At 41.4% G+C, this 18,602-nt stretch overlaps 1 protein-coding gene across 1 annotated transcript in view; it reads right to left on the bottom strand.

Annotated features, from left to right (window-relative positions):
• Positions 1-18,602, bottom strand: part of SNX30 (sorting nexin family member 30) — a 108,398-nt gene that overhangs the window by 35,534 nt on the left and 54,262 nt on the right. The window contains exons 3-4 of the mRNA XM_013966270.2: positions 11,237-11,347; positions 250-408 (exon numbers count right to left, since the gene is read on the bottom strand). Of these exons, the coding sequence (XP_013821724.1) occupies positions 250-408; positions 11,237-11,347 (270 nt within the window). The remainder of the gene's footprint in view (positions 1-249; positions 409-11,236; positions 11,348-18,602) is intronic.

Genomic DNA, 18,602 nt, shown 5'->3' with positions numbered 1-18,602 from the left:
TCTCTGCTTTTGGCAAGTGAAAATAGTCTAACTTCCTCAGCTGCTGCAGGGGGATAGTTCTCCTGAATTCTAACCCGGAAACCATGCCAGGGCAGACGAGCACCAAGAAAAAACACTAAAGACACAAACCCAGAGCAATTCTATGTCACCCACTTACTACAGGTGTGCCTTGGAGAGATCAGAACACCTTTCAAGGGAGAGTAGAAAGAATGCTGATTTGGGGGAGGAATAGAAAAGAGTCTGCCTTACCTTGGCAGTAAGGAAAACATTAAAGTGTTCATTGAAGGAGAGCACAGGGTGATCTGTAATTCTTTTCAGGAATTTATCCAAAGCTTTTCTTCTGGTCTCCACAAACTCTTCTGAAAATCGATCCACGACACCTTTCACCACAAACTTCTCAGGAAGTGGCTACAATGACATGGAGAAAAATATTCAGAATAACTGATAGGCAGGTGCAAGGAAAAACTAGGCTAGCAAATAAGTCCTGGGACCCATCCATCAAGAATGGTCTTTCTTAAATCAGTTAGATCTTTATGTAGTCATCAGTATAAACAAGTCTGAGAAAACGCTGATGGAGTAAAATTACAAGTACACTGTCAATTTCATAATAATAAAAAAAAATGAAACAGTAGAGCACAGTCTCTGGAACACCAAAAATAGTCAGGTAACATCTTCCAGTAAATCCAGTTGTTATCTTTACGCCGCTTGATGCACAGGTGACAAAGTGGGAAAGCTAGCACAAGATAAGAAAGACAGGAAAGGAGCCAGACACAAGCCATATTATTTACATAGCCTCAGATTCTACTTCCAGTTCAAAGAATAAAAGAATTTGGTAAATGAAAAAATAAGCATATTAGGGAAACCCCTGTGTCTACAAAATACCCTATTTTTCCAAAGCCCTTTTTTTTCATTTAGGTTTATGTTTAAAAGTTCTTAATGATATAACTTCCTTTACTCCTTACTTGAATCTCTCCATTGTTATTTACTTTCAGCCAACATTGTGGGCAATTTAATACTACCTGGCCGCCAAGGGATCTTTGAGCTTTAACCTATTTCCGTGGCAGCTTCATTAAAAGGCCTTCCTCATCACTGCCACCACAGGGAAAGAGAGTACCCACTAATGCATAATTTGGAAGTGTTTTGATTATGAAATATTAAAAGAACATTTACATTTTTAAAAGGTTAAGTGACCCAGTAGACATTTGTCCAAAGAAGACACACAAATGGCCAAAATGCACATGAAAAGATGCTCGACATTATTAGTCATTAGGGAAATACAAACCAAAATCACAGTGAGATACCACTTCACTAGGATGGTATCTCACTAGGATGACCATAATAGAGATGGAGAAAGACAGGAAAGGAAAAGAAACAAGTGCTGATGAGGAGACCAAAAAACTGGCACAAGCATTTAAGTCTGCGACCTCCTTAAATTCTGTAATATGTCTATAAAGAAATTTTTTTCAAGTTATAAACCTCTAAGCGCATGCGTGCACACACACACGTACACAAATGTTGAAATAAGATACATGAACAAGAACTTAAGCCCCCAAAGTAGAATCCTAAGCACTTAAGAGTAGGGAAAGCCAAGAAGCAACCCAGATTTTATAACAGAAGACACTTGAAATATTTAGGAATTGGCAATACCAGCACTCCTGGAAAAGAAGCACTTGCGTATGAGCGAATTCAACAGCCTCAACCTGAAGTGCTTTGGAAAGACCATATGTTTTCGATCTCAAGAGTCAAGACTCTACTGGGTACCACCTTTGCCTCCACGCCTCAGTTTGCTACAGAGAACATCCCCGTGCCCAGAGCTAACCATTCCATCTGTGTCCATTAGTTCACTGTCTTGCACCTGTCCTCATCAATTATTTACACCTTCTCTGCCGTTTGTCTTCAACATCTGACCTAGCTCTATTCTCAGTCTACAAAAACATGGTTGGTTCTCATGCTACTGACCATGGCGGGGGGGGTGGAAAATCTATCTCTTAACCTTATATCTTCTCCATCTCCTTCCCGTCTCATTCAGCCTTTTTGAAAAGAACCATTTACCTTTACTTTCACTCTTTCCCCTTGATTTCTCCACCCCTAACCTTTCTTCACCCCAAAATGAAGCCATCCGTGGTACTGCCTTCAAGGCTGCATTTCTCTGCCCCATCCCTGCCTAATGCAGAAACCACTCTTCTCAAATCATCAAAACTTTCTAATTACCAAATCCAGTGCCATTTTAATCTCATGAGTCCTGCTGAGCATACTCCCATCTGCTTACGCTGAACAAGAATCAGGGAAAAGGTCTAATGAGCAAATAAGTAGTTAGGTGTGCCTCATTTCACACAACAGACAACCTTCTGAAAAGAGTTATCCATTCTTCAGATTTAGTACCTTGAACGTGGTTTAATGAACCAAAGAAGCTTGCTAGTTAAAGGAACCTGGGAGTGAATCCTTCTGCAAACAGAATTTCCTTCTGTAATAAGCAATCTTATCATTAAATGTCTGTGGCTTCATAAATTTGTTTCTTCCCATTTCAAGCTTCCTTAAAAGAATACACCTACTCTCTTCCGCCCCCTTATAATTACCTACTGGGTTGTTTATGCATAGGAATCTGAAGTGAAAGGCACTCAGTTGCGTCCTACTCTTTGCGACCCCATGGACTATACAGGCCACGGAATTCTCTAGGCCAGAATGCTGGAGTGGGTAGCCTTTCCCTTCTCCAGGGGATCTTCTCACCCAGAGATCGAGCCCAGGTCTCCCGCATTGCAGGCGGATTCTTTACCAGCTGTGCCACAAGGGAAGCCCAAAAATACTGGAGTGGGTAGCCTATCCCTTCTCCAGAGGATCTTCTGGACCCAGGAATTGAACCCAGGTCTCCTGCATTGCAGGCAGCTTCTTTACCAACTGAGCTATCAGGGAAGCCCATATATGAGTCTGGATTGCTGGTCAAGTTGAGGGTAACTATACCCTGTAAGTGAAATAATACAAGTGAAGAGCTCAACACTGCTCCCAGCACATGGTAGATGTCAAATGAATGCCAACTACTTGTATTAACTTGTAAATTCTGAGGGCAGAAAGCAAAAAAGGAAGTGGACTAAACAGCAGCACCTCCATATACGTTTTAAGCCAAAGTATTAAAAAAAAAATATCACCTGGGATAACATTTCAAATCCACTAGGACGGCCATAAAAGGCGGGAAAGAAAGGAAAATCACAAGTGTTGGCACGTAGATAGGGAAACGGGAATTCTCCCACACTGCTGGCAGGCATGTAAAACGGCTCAGCCACTGGCACAACAGTTGGGCAGTTTCTCAAAAACCTAAACTTAGAATTGCCATACAATCTAGCAACTCTACTCCTTGGCATATAGCCAAAATCACTGAAAGCAAGTTTTCACACAAAAACTTGTACGGCAAATGTTCAAACAGCATTATTCATAATATTTGGGCTAGGGAAAAAGAAGGGATTGGATGGGACTACTTAATGGGTATGGGACTTCTTTTGGGGATGATGAAAATATTCTGAAATTAGATAGTGATGGTGATTCAAAACACTGTGAATATAATAAAAGCCACTGAATTATACACTTTGGTGAATTTTATGTTATGTAAATTTTATCTTAATTTAAAAAAAAAAGATTGAAGGATGGAACCAGATGTCAGAGAGGAGAGGAGATGTAATGCCACTGGCTTTGAAGATGGAGGGAGGGGCCTGAGCCAAGCAATGCAGGCAGCCTCCAGAAGATGGAAAAGGGAAGGACAAATCCCCCCTAGAAACTTCACAAGGGATACAGCCCCGTGTATATCAATATACCAACTATTCTACTAAGCCGCCTGCAGTGCAGGAGACCTGGGTCCAGAAGATCCGCTGGAGAAGGAATAGGCTATCCACTCCAGGATTCTTGATATTAATCCATGAAGACTGATTTTGCACTTTCGACTTCCAGAACTATTAGATTAAAAAATGTTGTTTAAGTCACTTTTTTGAAAAAGAAAAAAATCACCTGGTGTGGGGATGAGGGAGTGGGTAGGGACAGAGATGAAACGAGACTGGTCATGAGTTGATATGTGCTGAGACGAGGTGACGAGTACATTGAGGGGTCACCGCACTGAAGCGACTTCGGCATTTTCCAAAATGAAGTTTTTAAAAAACAATATATGCATATATATATATATATATATATGTGTTGGAACCTTCAAAAATCCTATTTGCAAAATGTTACAATAATCTATTAAATATATCAAGGTTTAATCTTAAAACATTTACATTTTAGAGCACTAAATACTCTGGTAAAGTACTTTCATATATACCATACTTTATGTTAGTTTATAAGAAAGTATTTTATAATCTATGAAATAAAAGTACAGTAGATTGTCTCAGAAAAGCTACTGTTTCTGGGTAGCAAATCTGGACAAAGATTTCAACTGCTCAGTCTTTATGTGTCCACTGTCCTCTTGTCATTTTTTTAATTGCTTCTTCTATGCAATTTGACAGATATTTACTGCATAGCCGCTACGTGACAGAAAACTATTTTTCCTATTCATATCAAACTAACAGAAAATATTGCTCCTAACCAAAAATAAGTAACAAACAAATAAAAGAGCATCAAGATTAAAAGGAAATCTTAACCATCTGAAACAACATAGATGGACTTGGAGGGTATTATACTCAGTGAAATAAGTCCTACAGAGAAAGAAAAATACTGTATGATGTCACCTATATCCCCGTGGTCACATACGGCTGTGCAACTGGACTGTAAAGAAGGCTGAGTGCTGAAGAACTGATGCCTTTGAACTGTGGCGCTGGAAAAGACTCCTGAGACTCCCCTGCACAGCACGGAGATCAAACCAGTCCATCTTAAGGGAAATCAACCCTGAATACTCATTGGACTGATGCTGAAGCTGAAACTCCAGTATTTTGGTCATCTGATGTGAACAGCTGACTCACATGGAGAAGTCCCTGATGCTGGGAACGACTGAGGGCAGAAGGAGAAGACAGCGTCAGAGGATGAGATGGCCGGATCACCGGTGCAACGGACATGAACTTGGGCAAACTTCAGGAGATGGTGAGGGACAGAGAGGCCTGACATGCTGCAGTCCATGGGGTCGTAAAGAGTCAAACAAGACCGGCAGACTGAACAACCACATCATCACTGATACGTGGAATCTAAAAGGTACAACAAGCGAGTGACTGTAGCAAAACCAGAAGCAGACTCACAGATACAGAGAGCAGCCAGCAGTTACCAGCGGGGAGAGAGGAGAGGCGATTACGGGAGGAGGACAGTAAGAGGTGCAAACAATTAGGTGCAAAACAAGCTACAGGAATATACTGCACAACACTGGAAATATAGCCAATATGCTATGGTAACTATAAGTGGAGCAGAACCTTTAAACACTGTGAATCACTACACTGTACCCCTGTCATTTATATAATATTGCGCCTCAACTACACTTAAATAAAATTAATTAAAAAAAATTTTTGTTCCTATAAAGAACAGTCACCAAGCCTGATTTAATTCAAAGTTCAACCAGTGAATTCACTGCTTATTAACTTACGTGCTTGATCAGCTAAAAGCACATATACTGAACAGGACAAAAAAGGAACCAACTAAAGAGTGAAGTGAGACATTTTACTGATTACTTCATATTAAGAAAAACAAACACTGCATTACAAATTTCTCCTTATTAATTCCTATGTGTTTACCACTACCCAAAACATAAATGGGTCCGTAATACACACAAATGCAGCTTTCTAGAAAAGCTCCCATCATAAAAATTGAAGCAAGCATTAAATTTCCAAGTGAAACTGAAAACTAAAGATTTTAATAAATGTATTTGCTTCATCTCCAAACTCTGTGCCCATCGAGTCATGAAATCTCTCTGCTGCGTAATGAGTTGTGCCCTAGTTAATGAAGCAGTGTTAAAGCCAACTTCCGAGACAAAATGTAAATTAAAAAGCAAAAACCACATCACAGTGAAGACTCTGGTGGCTCCCACTGTCAGATTACAAAGAAAAGCAAAGTGAACTGCCATTACGAGATGACAAACATCCCCATCCACCGCAACTCTAGCTTTAGGGTGCCATTTGAAAAACACCTGATTGTTTCTGCTTTTCAAATCCCAGAAAAGTTAAGCAATATAAAAAGAGAAATTTTTTTTGGAGCACTAGAGAATATAATGGTACTGTTAATAGGACAGAATTTGTTAAAGACACAAAGCAGAAAAGATTGGGTTGAGAGAAAAACCCATCACCATTAACCATCTTGTGATACTATTCAGGCAAAGGAACAGTCGACAGGAAGTAAGGGGTTGAGTTTCCCTGGGAGAGCCCCGGAAGCTACCAAGTTCAGAGCCACTGGGGCTGAAAACCGGGCAAGCCTCAGGGCAGCCAATGGGAAGAAGCAAATGGAAGAACTTGGGGGCCTCCCCAGAACCAAAGTCCGGCTGGCTGTTTGTCTGCCATTTCACATGGCTCCAGTGAAGCCCTCCAAAAAGTGGGAACTTTATCTCCATGCTCCTAACATAAGCAATAGGCTCTGAAAGCTCAGGAATTCTCACAAAGTTTTAACCATAGCTGACTAAAATTGGAAAAAAAAAAAAACCAGCAAAAATATCCATTTCTCCACCATCATTCCCAATTTTCCAGCTGACTCACTAAAGTTCTAACGTTCCCTTGAAAAATAAAGCATGTGCAAAGAGCCAAAAAAACTTGGAAAACAAAGAATACTGTGGGTAGAGACAGGGACCTATCCAACCAGATGCTGATACATTCTGTAAACTTATAATAATTCAATAGTGTAGCAGGGATACCACACTAAAGAGATCGATGAACCAGAAGGTTCAGAAACAGCCCAAGACTATACAAATCTAATGCATGACAGAGTCTAACACACGAGCTATGATATAGGTGACTGACTACTCCTAAGCGGTTGTGGGACAACTCACCATCTGAAAAAAACAAGATCTCCCCATCTCACGTCAAAATACACTCCAGCTTTAAGCACTAAATACAAGGACACAAAAGTAACAGAAGAAAATATATTACTTTTTTTTTTTAACATCCCAGGTTAGAAACAAGCTTCAAAGCCAGAACTGTACGGGAAAAATTACCATGGCTGGGAGGGAAGGGATACTACTATTACAAAGTCAAGTTGAAGAAAAAAGGTAACTAAGAAAAAAAATAGATATTCTCAACTGCGTTAATGTCCTTTGCAGATATACAGAGTATTCACAAAACAATGAGGAAAAAAATTTTCAAATGAAGAGGCAATTCATAAAAGAAATGTCAACCTCCAGTAAAGTCACAGGAAGATATCCAGCTTCACTAACTGGATAATGAAAACTAACCGTACAAAAACAAACTCAAAATAGGTTAAAGACCTAAATATAAGAGCTAAAATTATAAAAATTTCAGTGAGCAACATAGATGTAAATCTCTGTGATCTGGGATTAGGCAATGGTTTCTTAGCTAAAACACCAAAAGCACACACACACAGGGTACAATTGGTAAACTGGACTTCATTAAAATTTTAAAACTTTGTACTTCACAGGATACCATCAAGAAAATAGAGAGACAAGTCATTAAATGGGAGAAAATTTTTGCAAATCATATACCTGAAAAGGGACTAGTATCCAGATTATATAAAGAACGGTCTTAATGCAATAATAAAAGGACAACCCGGTGCTAGAGAAGACTCAAGAGTCGCTTGGATGGCAAGGACCAAAGCAGTCCATCCTGAAGGAGATGAACACTGCTGGCGTGAACATAAAATGAAGCAGCCACTTTGGAGAACAGTCTCACAGTTCCTCAAAAGGTTAAATACACAGTTAAACGCAATTCAGCAATTATAGTCTTAGGTATACACCTGAGAAAAAAGAAAACATAATGTCCACACAATAACTCACACGTGAACGTTCACAGCAGCATTACTCACAGCAGCCAAAAAGTGAAAACAACCCAACTGTCCATCAAAGGCAGCGAACAGAGAAAATGTGATATTTCCATAGAAGGGACGCTCATCTGACAACAAAAACAAAGCACTGACTGACACGTGCTAGAACATGAATGAGCACTGAAAACATTACGCTATGGGGAAAACTGGCACAGAAGACCACTGTGTATGATTCTCCGTATATCAAACGTCCAGAAAGAGGCACACCTACAGAGACAGGACATAGAGTAGTGGTCGCCAGGCCCTGGGAAAGACAGGGTTTGGAATTAACAGGCAAGGATCAAGAGGTTTCTTTTAGGGATCATGAAAAGGTTCTAACACTGATCTGCTGATGGCTCTATGAATACACTAAAAGCTCTTGACTTGTATTTTCAAGTGGGTGAATTGTATGCTATATCAATCAGAACTCAATAAAGCTTTTCTTAAAAAAAGAAATGAAAATTTAAACAATAACTATGCTATGTGTTTACTGGGTCTCCCTCTGATAATAAACTCTCCTGGAGAGGCGTCTTTGTCCATCTCATAATCCCTCATCTTCCCAAGTGCTGTAAGAGGACCAACACAAAGTTGATTATTAACAACAAACAATCACCTCCTAGAAAAGCTGCTGTAAAGTGAACTTCTGGGGAAAAAAACGGTTTCCAGTCTGACTTTCATGTTTAAGTCAGAAATGCTCTCCTACACTGAATCTCTCTCCTCCCCAGATATGCACTAAGAATTTACGAAGAAATTTAAATCTCTACATGCTTCAAAAGTACCTTCTACTCAATGCTTCCACCCAGACCAAAGGAAACCAGACTTAAAGATACTGGTTAAAGATAACAGACTTAAAAATTCACCTTGGGCATTCTGGAAGACTTCCAGTCTCCTAATTCTGGCTTGTGTCTACACATGAGGCTATTATGTTTTACCAGCAGGTGTCGCTGTCTAACTTTGATCTTTAAGTGCAAAACTTCAAATTCACCTAGTTGCCAGGAGGTGGCGCATTAATTCCCCTTATGCATAGTATGGACTACACATAAAGAGCAACTTTCTACAGAGGAGAGAAAAAAGGGGTAACTGTACGGTGGAAAAACCTGACAAGCATTATCTCAAAGCAGGTGAACAAGATTAACATCCACAGTGATAAATACTGTTAATGACAGTATGTACCCTTTCATGATGTAACGAGGATTGTACTTAACCTCTGTGCTTTTCCTCCGCAAAACACATCACACCTGGCTAACTGCGAGCAAAACACCAGACAAATCTCAACTGAGGAACATTCCACAAAAAGCCTGACCAGTACTCCTCAAAGCGATCCAGGTCATCCCAAACCAGGAAAGCCTGAGAAACCGTCACAACCAAAACAGCCTGGGACTAAGGAAACTAAATGTAAAGTGGTACTGGTTCGTTATTTGTGACAAACGTGCCATGCTAATAGAAAATGTTTATAATAAGCCAAACTGGCCGTGAGGTCTATGAGAACTCACTGCACTGTCTTCTCAAGAATTCAGTAAATCTAAAACTGTTCTAAAATAAAAGTTTATTTAAAAAAAATTCACTAGTCGCCAATTTTGCCAAATTAGTATCTGTAAGGGATAGTTTCAACTTCTTACAAACTATTGGCTTTTTTTTTTTCTTTTGGCATGTCTTGAAGTGATCAGAAAAAGGAAAAGGGAAACTTTAGGCTTCAAGAGCAGAGGGAATGGGAGTAGGGCGTGGGGGGTGGAGGGTGAGGCGGGGGTGGAGGTGGGGTTCATTCTCCTCACAGCACTAGCAACATGGCCACTTCTGCCTTGAAAATTAAGAAAACTGCTAGAGAGCTCCCAGCATAGCCAGCCTCTTCCAACCATGAGGGGATGACTGGAAGATGCAGCAGGCAGTGCTGAGAAGTTACCCAGCCAAGGTTTTTACTGAAAGATAAAGCCATCACTTCATGGGAAATAGATGGGGAAACAGTGGAAACAGTGTCAGACTTTATTTTTGGGGGGGCTCCAAAATCACTGCAGATGGTGACTGCAGCCATGAAATTAAAAGACGCTTACTCCTTGGAAGAAAAGTTATGACCAACCTAGACAGCATGTTGAAAAGCAGAGACACTACTTTGCCAACAAAGGTCCATCTAGTCAAGGCTATGGTTTTTCCTGTGGTCATGTATGGATGTGACAGTTGGACTGTGAAGAAAGCTGAGCGCCGAAGAATTGATACTTTTGAACTGTGGTGTTGGAGAAGACTCTTGAGAGTCCCTTGGACTGCAAGGAGATCCAACCAGTCCATTCTGAAGGAGATCAACCCTGGGATTTCTTTGGAAGGAATGATGCTGAGGCTGAAATTCTAGTACTTTGGCCACCTCATGCGAAGAGTTGACTCATGGAAAAGACTCTGATGCTGGGAGGGATTGAGGGCAGGAGGAGAAGGGGATGACAGAGGATGAGATGGCTGGATGGCATCACGGACTCGATGGACGTGAGTCTGAGTGAACTCCGGGAGCTGGTGATGGACAGGGAGGCCTGGTGTGAGGCAATTCATGGGGTCTCAAAGAGTCGGACACGACTGAGCAACTGAACTGAACTGAACTGAAAGCCCTTATTGAAGTGTTTCATGACCCAAATTTCCCTAAAGCCCCAAAGCTCAAGAAGCATCTAGGATCTAAATAGTCATTTATACTTCAAAGAGAAAGTAGTCAGAGAAGTACTCCACATGTATGCTGATTTTAAGTAGTCTTTTAAATTTTATTTGCTCCAGTTTTTGTTTTTTTTTTTAATGTGCAACTAAAGTAACAGACGAGTAGTATGTTTCTTCAATAAACAGAGTTAGGCGGCTTTGGGTTTGTTGTTTTAAAGGAAAAGCTATGGTTGATGGATTATGTGCTAGACTCCTGCTCCCTGAATTACCCATGTCTCAAGAAAACCCAGCCAGCTGTAATCTGAGGCATCTTTCTCCACCTGGTGGCAGCTCTCCAAACCTCAGAACTGTATCTAGGAAGGGTGCAACAGCCAGCCTTTAAGGAGGCAGCAAAGGAGAACTAGAACTCTCTATACTTAAAAAAAAAAAATCAATCTCCTTGTCACAAGGAATATGAAAATCTACCCCACTCCACCCAAGAAACCAGCATACGATATAGCAGATCAGAAATCAAAACCCAAAATGGAAATAATTATACAGCATCCACAAAATGAACAGCTGATGGGTAGATCTGGTATAAAATTTAAGGCAGTGTTTGCCCATAATTTGAGGGGTGAGAGTTGAGTGAACAGTCAGGAAAGAGAAAGAAGGAAAAGTGAGTAACAAGCTGTACTGACTTAGTACCTACGGGAATGAGATGAGTGGGCTGGGATTCTTCCAGTTTGTTCCTCAACCAGTCAAAATCCTGGTATCTTCGACGGACAGAATATTCTGGCAGGTCAAACTCCACCCGAGTACTCTGCAGATGAGAAGAGCAGAACAAAATCAGGGTGAGAAAGAGCAGCTGTCCTGGCAGCAGGGAAGGAAAAAAGCTCTTTCTGGATAACCTAACTGGGCAAGAACACACTTTCCTTCCACCAAACACGCCAGCCACATGGCAGGGTTTCCCGGGATGGAATGACGAGTCTAGGCGTGGGGTCTAGTTAAACATTTCAAGGATCTATATGGAAAATGTTGAGATTTCATTCCCCTCGGAAATGGAACTATCCCCCAAAATTGTGTTCAGAAAACATCTGATTCATCTCCAAGCTTAACTTTGAAAATTTCTTTTAGTAGATCCCTGGAGAAGAAAATGGCAACCCACTCCAGTATTCTTGCCTGGAGAATCCCATGGACAGAGGAGCCTGGAGGGCTACAGTCCATGGGGTCGCAAAGAGTCAGACATGACTGAAGTGAGTAACACATACACAGAGTAATTCCACTGAGAATCTTGCTTACTGAATCCAAACCTGTGACTCTGTTTAAAAAAAAAAGTTTCCACCTTCTGCTAAATATGCTGATAAGTTCTGCCAAAGGCAGAGGAAAAACAAAAAGTAGAGATAACAGATTACCTGCTCATTTAGGAACCAGATTAGATGAAAATAGAAAAGGTTTTGCCTATTCTGCCATATCCTGCCAGGACCATAAGCCTGAAACTATACTGCATTTTAGATGATTTTTTTTTTAATCTAGAAGGAAATGATACTAAAATATCATTGTATGGCAGAAAAAAATATTAATCACATCCCCTTCCCTGAATTTAAGTTTTCTGAAATGTGATTTCAACACTTAACAAAAACCAATACTAAATAAAATGAATTTATACCAAAGCAAGATTTTTATACATTAATTAGTCCAAACCAAAATTATGTCTCCAATACACCACTTCTCCCTATGAGGGTACCGACTATATGGCAGTCATAGTTCTCAGAATTTAAAGTACAGAATAAAAATGGCTCAAGCTATCTTTTATAAACTTACTGAAATCTTTCACATCAAAAGTCTGTTTTAATCCATGGCACCAAGAAAACCTTAAAAACACATAAACAAGAGTCATCCATCACAGAAGCAGCCAGTGAACAGCTCTGGCATCAAAAATTATGATTTCATCCTCCCCAGAAGCCAGGCTCACAGACTGAGCAAAACTGTGAAGTCAAAGGACTCGATCTTGGACAAAACCCCAACTCTTCCTGCCTCTTTTCCCCTTGTCAAAGTTCTGCACACCAGCATATGCCCACGAAACACAACCCTCCCCTGTGAAGCAGAGGCAGGAGCGGGAGACATGGGCACGTTTGTTTAATGAGGCATTTATGATTTATTAGAAGGCTCCCCAGAGGAATGAGTGTTGTAGAACTCCAGAGAGAGAGAGGAGAAGGAAAAAAGTTAAATCTAAATCACTGTTAATCTCTAGGCACAAGGGTGACAGAAACATGGGCAGTAGCTTGGCACTTTGGCCACTTGATGCGAAGAGCCAGCTCATTGGAAGAAACCCTGACGCTGGGAAAGTGAAGTGAGGTCACTCAGTCGTGTCCGACTCTTTGCGACCCTGTGGGCTGTAGCCCGCCAGGCTCCTCTGTCCATGGGATTCTTCAGGCAAGGATACTGGAGTAGGTTACCATTTCCTTCTCCAGGGGATCTTCCCGACCCAGGGCTCGAACCCAGGTCTCCCACATTGGAGGCAGACACTTTAACCTCTAGGCCACCAGGGTGGCTAGCCCCTAGATGCTGGGAAAAATTGAAGGCAAAAGGAGAAGGGGGCAGCAGAAGACAAGACGATTGGATAGCACCACCAACTCAAAGCACATGAGTTTGAACAAACTCGGGGACATAGTGGAGGATAGAGGAGCCTGTGTGCTTCAGTCTATGGGGTCACAACTGAGCCACCGAACAACATCAAGAACAATAACAACAGAGCCTGGCCCTGCACCTGAGGCAGGGGCATGAGCAGTCCCAGCATCTCTGGGACACCACCACGACTCCCAGAGCTTCGGTTCCCCTAGCGGGAGGAAGGCAGCTGGAACGGAAGTGCTTCAAGACCCTGCAGAGCGCCCCCAACAGACTCTGTCTGGGGACTTGCCAATGATTATGGGCTCATGAGAAGTAGGTTTTGAACAATGACAAATTAATGCAACTCATTTTCATTGTAAACAGAACAGGTAAGAGGGCTCTGCTTTCTGCCCTCCTAAATGTTACATGATATCAACTGGTTGCTCCCCTTTATTATAGTTTGCAAAACCATTTCACTGAATTATAGTCTATGTAACATTTCTACTCTAACTTTAAAATCAATCTTTGATAACCACAAAAAGCAGTATGTACGATGAAACACAAGTTTTATTTCTGCTGTAACCAATTTTACTCTCAGGCAATTGCTTTTTTTTGTTGTTTGTTTTTCCTTCTTATTTAGACTAGACACATTTATTTTAAAACGTCAGGAAAATTAAAGTAATACAAAATAAAACCCATAATCCCTCTAAACAGAGAAAAATGCAATTATATTACGGTTTCCATGTTTTTTTCTATGCATAGTCACTCATATTTTCTATATCTCTTTAATATATCTTGGATATCTTTCTATATCAATATGATCCACATGGATATACCATAATTAAACCAAATAACCATTCAGGTTATTTCTAATTTTTTAATCAATAGATCATTACAGCAAACATCACTGAGCAACTGTTTGATAATTCTCTTGAAAGTATGAAACAGTAAATATGAAAGATTATACTAATTTTTAATCAACAAACTATTTCCAGATATAGACCAATTTATTTTCTAACCATATATTCTCAGTACTGGTTATCTTCGATGGAATTATAACTGAAAAATAGTATATCTGTTTTGTTTATTTAATGACTGTTTCAATTGAATATCTTTTAGAATATTTGTTGGCTGCATATTTTTCTTCTTTTGTTAGAGAAGTTTATTTTTAATTTGTGAGTCTAGTCTTTTCCATATGTGAAAATGCTTTAGAGCCATTTAACCTATCATAATTGCCAAATAGCTTTTATTACACAGAATTTTTTAAATTGTTAAATAGTCAAATTTATCCATTTTTTCCCCTTTAGCATTGCTACTTTTAGTGTCACTGGTAAGAAGGCTGCCCTCATTGTAAGCTTTTAAAAATATCTGCCTGAATTATCCCCTTTATTTGTGGCTTGTGTGTGTGTGTGTGCGTTCAGTCACTCAGTCATGTCTGACCCTTTGCAAACCCATGGACTGTATAGCCCACCAGGCTCCTCTGTCCATGGAATTTTCCAGCAGTTTGCCATTCCTACTCCAGAGGATCGTCCTCACCCAGGAATTGAAACTGCATCTTCTAAGTCTCCAGTATTGTCAGGCAAATTCTTTACCACTGTGCCACCTGGGAAGCCCCTTTATATATTTGTCTTTAACTGCTACTATTCTATGTCTAGGACTCTATCATTAGAAAATACTTTTTAAAATTGTGGCAAAGATATTTGTATAATGATGTTCACTGAAATATTATTTAAATAAGTTCAAAGAAATTAAATATCCAACAATAAAAAAATGGTCAAGGAAATTATCGTATAATTATTCTACAGTTATCAGTAATCATGCCTACAAGTCATTTTTAACAACAAAAATGTTTCAATATAGTTTTAAGAAAAAAGTAGGATACGAAATTGTATATGATTTCATTGGTATTAAAATTTTGGACATAAAAAGTTAGAAGAAAAATCTAGAACTGATAATGACAACTATCTACTTTACATGCAACTTTACTTCCAAACTTTCTAATATTCTCGTATAATACTTTTAATAGTTACAAAAAAACCTGCTCATTTAAAAAAATAACTCATTTACGGACAGAAGACTTAAGAAATCAGTGAAACTTGTTTGATGCTTTGGAAACCAGTAACATGAAAAACAAATCATAAAACAGAAAGGAAGCTCACAACTGCTGACCCAATATTTATTTTACTTATCTTTACCACTTCTTGTTCTAGAAAAGATATAGTGATACTTGGAATATGATCAAGTGACATAAATTAGAAGTAGGTGAGCAAGATAGAGGAAAAATAAGGACAGAAAGAAAAAGTAGAGCTGAGAATGAGGCTAGCAACACGCACTCACCTTGGAATTCTGCATGCTTGTTAAAACTGGGCCACAGACATTACTGTGAATTTCTGGAGGGAAATCGTCTGTTATAAGACACACAGTGCTCGTAACAGTTGCAGGTCAATAAAACCCCAACTCTGAGTCTGCAGTAAAATTTTCCTCTCTGAAATTCAGAGTCTAACTTAGAAAAATAAAGTACTCATAAGTGTTTATCTCTATTTTCTAGTATCTGTAGTCAACAAAACAATAAAAAAGGAAGTGTACACCCATAATCCCATGATGAGAGGCAACCACTTCACACCTTACTGTGTTCCACAGTCTAGAATGTTCCACAAGATCACCAGATCATGTGTACACACCTAAAGTCAGATCTACAAATAGGCAACGGAGCACAAGAGTAGTAACGAAGAATATCCATTTCCACCGCTGCACCCTACGAATATCTCCTTGGTCACTCTTAAGCATCTCCAGCCCGTTTTGTTAACACGCTAGAAGACTAAGCACAGGGCCACAGTAAAATCAACCACCCAGGAGCTCACCCAGTCCCCTGGGCCTCACCTTCCCACAAAAGAACGCCTCTTTACTCCCTAGGGGCTGATGGGCCCAGTGACTGTGGACTGAAGCTTCTCCCAAGAATTTTCATTAAATTCAAAATTTACAGTCCTTTCACTCTAGAGAGATTCAGTCTTTTGTAATAAATGCCATCTATCTAGGCCACAGCTGGATCCTAAGAAGCCTAAGCAACTCCCTCCCTGGAGAAAGGACCTCTTCCCTTATCAAATGGTAGCCAGCGCACTCCAGTACTCTTGCCTGGAAAATCCCATGGGTGGAGGAGCCTGGTGGGCTGCAGTCCACGGGGTCGCTGGGAGTCGGACACGAACGACTTCACTTTCACTTTTCACTTTCATGCCTTGGAGAAGGAAATGGCAACTCACTCCAGTGTTCTTGCCTAGACAATCCCAGGGACGGGGGAGCCTGGTGGGCTGCCGTCTATGGGGTCGCCCAGAGCCGGATACGACTGAAGCGACTTAGCAGCAGCAGCAGCAGAAGCATCTCATTCTGCTTCAAAGCCCCGCGGCGCTCAGCACACCTGAAACGACACCTGAAGAGGCTTCCGGCTGCCTCCCTCTGCGCTCCCATTTACCTCCTCCTTAGATCTTCCCACCTAGTTCCCTGGGACTCCTGTTCCGCAAGTCATAGTCCTGCAGTTCTCCGACCTGCTCACGTCCTGAACGCTGGCTCTCCCGAGACCACACCCCGCCCTCCACCTTGCTGTGCATCAGGCGGAAAGCTGCAGGCGTTCTCACATCTCACCGACCTCTGAGAGGGCGGAGAGCCGCTGGTGACGGCCGGCTCGCTTCGCCCGCCCTCCGCCACGCCCGAACATCCCTGAGAGGCCCTGCCGTCAGGACACAGACCTCTCTGGCCCTCCTGGCGCTGTCACCCGCTGACACGCCGGCCCTTCTGCTGACTCCCTGACAGACCAGGCTCTCAGGCTTCGTAACAGGGCTGCCCTCAAGACCCAGGTGTTTCCACACCTCCAAGCCAACAGCACCTCACCCCATGCCCAGGGCAGCCCTACAGACGTTGCCATCACGCTGAAATCCAGACATCTCCCTTGCTAACTGGCACCTCGTATAGTACAGACTCTTCCATTTCCCAGTACCCCTGTTTATTCAGCCTCGGGATCTACAGTTCCTGACAATCCATCCACTCTTGTCTTTACTTCTTCCTTATTCGGCCGTCAGTTCCACGATGAATCACTTCAACCTCTTCCCTGCTGATATCCTAAATGCCCCTTCCAAGCTGTCATTCATGCATGCATGCTAAGTCGCTTCAGTCCTGTCTGACTCTTTGCAACCCTATGGACTGTGGCCCTCCAGGCTCCTCTGTCCATGGGATTCTCCAGGCAAGAATACTGGAGTGGCCATACCCTCCTCCAGGGGATCTTCCCAACTGAGGGACCGAACGTGCGTCTAGCCTCTTGCACTGGCAGGCAGGTTCTTCGCCACTAGCGCCATCTGGGTAGCCCATCGTTTAAGCAGCTCTGGCAAAAATGCAACCACCTACTGCCTGCTTTTCTAGACTTAGGCACTGTCTGAAGGAAAAACAAAATCAGAGAAACACACTGAAACCATGAATTCTACAACTGGACCCGAAACACTGCCAAGCAATCTCTGGATACTTCCTTAGTCAATTCTCTTCCCCATTTTTCATGAGTTAATGCAAAGTTTTGAAAGCTTCTAAGCACCACTTTAAAACCTCCCCCTTCACTCTTTGTAAAGACTTGGTTATCTCTTTATGGGAAAACTGCAGATATAAGCAAAGAATCCCTCAACTTCCTGCCACAAAAAACTCCTACTTCCCTTTTTCCTCCAGAAACAATGGGAAAAGTAGGCCTCCCTCAATGGAGGCTGTTCCTTCCCCCAATTTTGCTCAGGACTCTCTCCCCCCTCCTCCTCAGTGGCTTCCATCCTTACCTCCAACCTCTGACCCAGTTCTTCTCTACCAACATTGGCCACGTGGCACTGATACAAGTCTCTTCCGTCCTAACAAAATGCCTCTCCCCTCAAAGCCACAACCCCACTACAGCCACTGCTCTTCTCTCATTACTTTCATTGCCAAACGGGGCACTGTACCACCACTGCGGTGAAACTGCTCTCACCTTAGTCATCAACAGCCTTCTGGTCATTAAATCTAACATTCACTTTGTAATCCTTATATATAACTTGACCTCAGCAGCATTTAGCCTCTGTTGACCACCGAGGCATTTGAAGAGAGGAATTAATTGGGGCATAAGCCTTGGGCTCCAAAATCACTGCATATTTTGACTGTAGCCATGAAATTAAAAGACGCTAGCTCTTTGAAAGTTATTAAAAAAAAAAAAAACCTAGACAGCATATTAAAAAGCAGAGACAACACTTTGCTGACAAAGGTCTGTATAACCAAAGTTACGGTTTTTCCAATAGTCATGTACAGATGTTAGAGTTGGACCATAAAGAAGGCTGAGCGCCAAAGAACTGAAGCTTTTGAACTGTAGTGCTGGAGAAGACTTTTGAGAGTCCCTTGGACAGCAAAAAGATCAAACTAGTCAATCCTAAAGGAAATCAGTCTCATTGAAAGGACTGATGCTGAAGCTCCAATAC

The sequence above is a fragment of the Capra hircus genome, chromosome 8, assembly GCF_001704415.2.
Source record: "Capra hircus breed San Clemente chromosome 8, ASM170441v1, whole genome shotgun sequence".
NCBI lineage: Eukaryota > Metazoa > Chordata > Mammalia > Artiodactyla > Bovidae > Capra > Capra hircus.
Note: the sequence above shows the minus strand (reverse complement) of the source record. Positions and strands in the feature narration are given on the sequence as shown.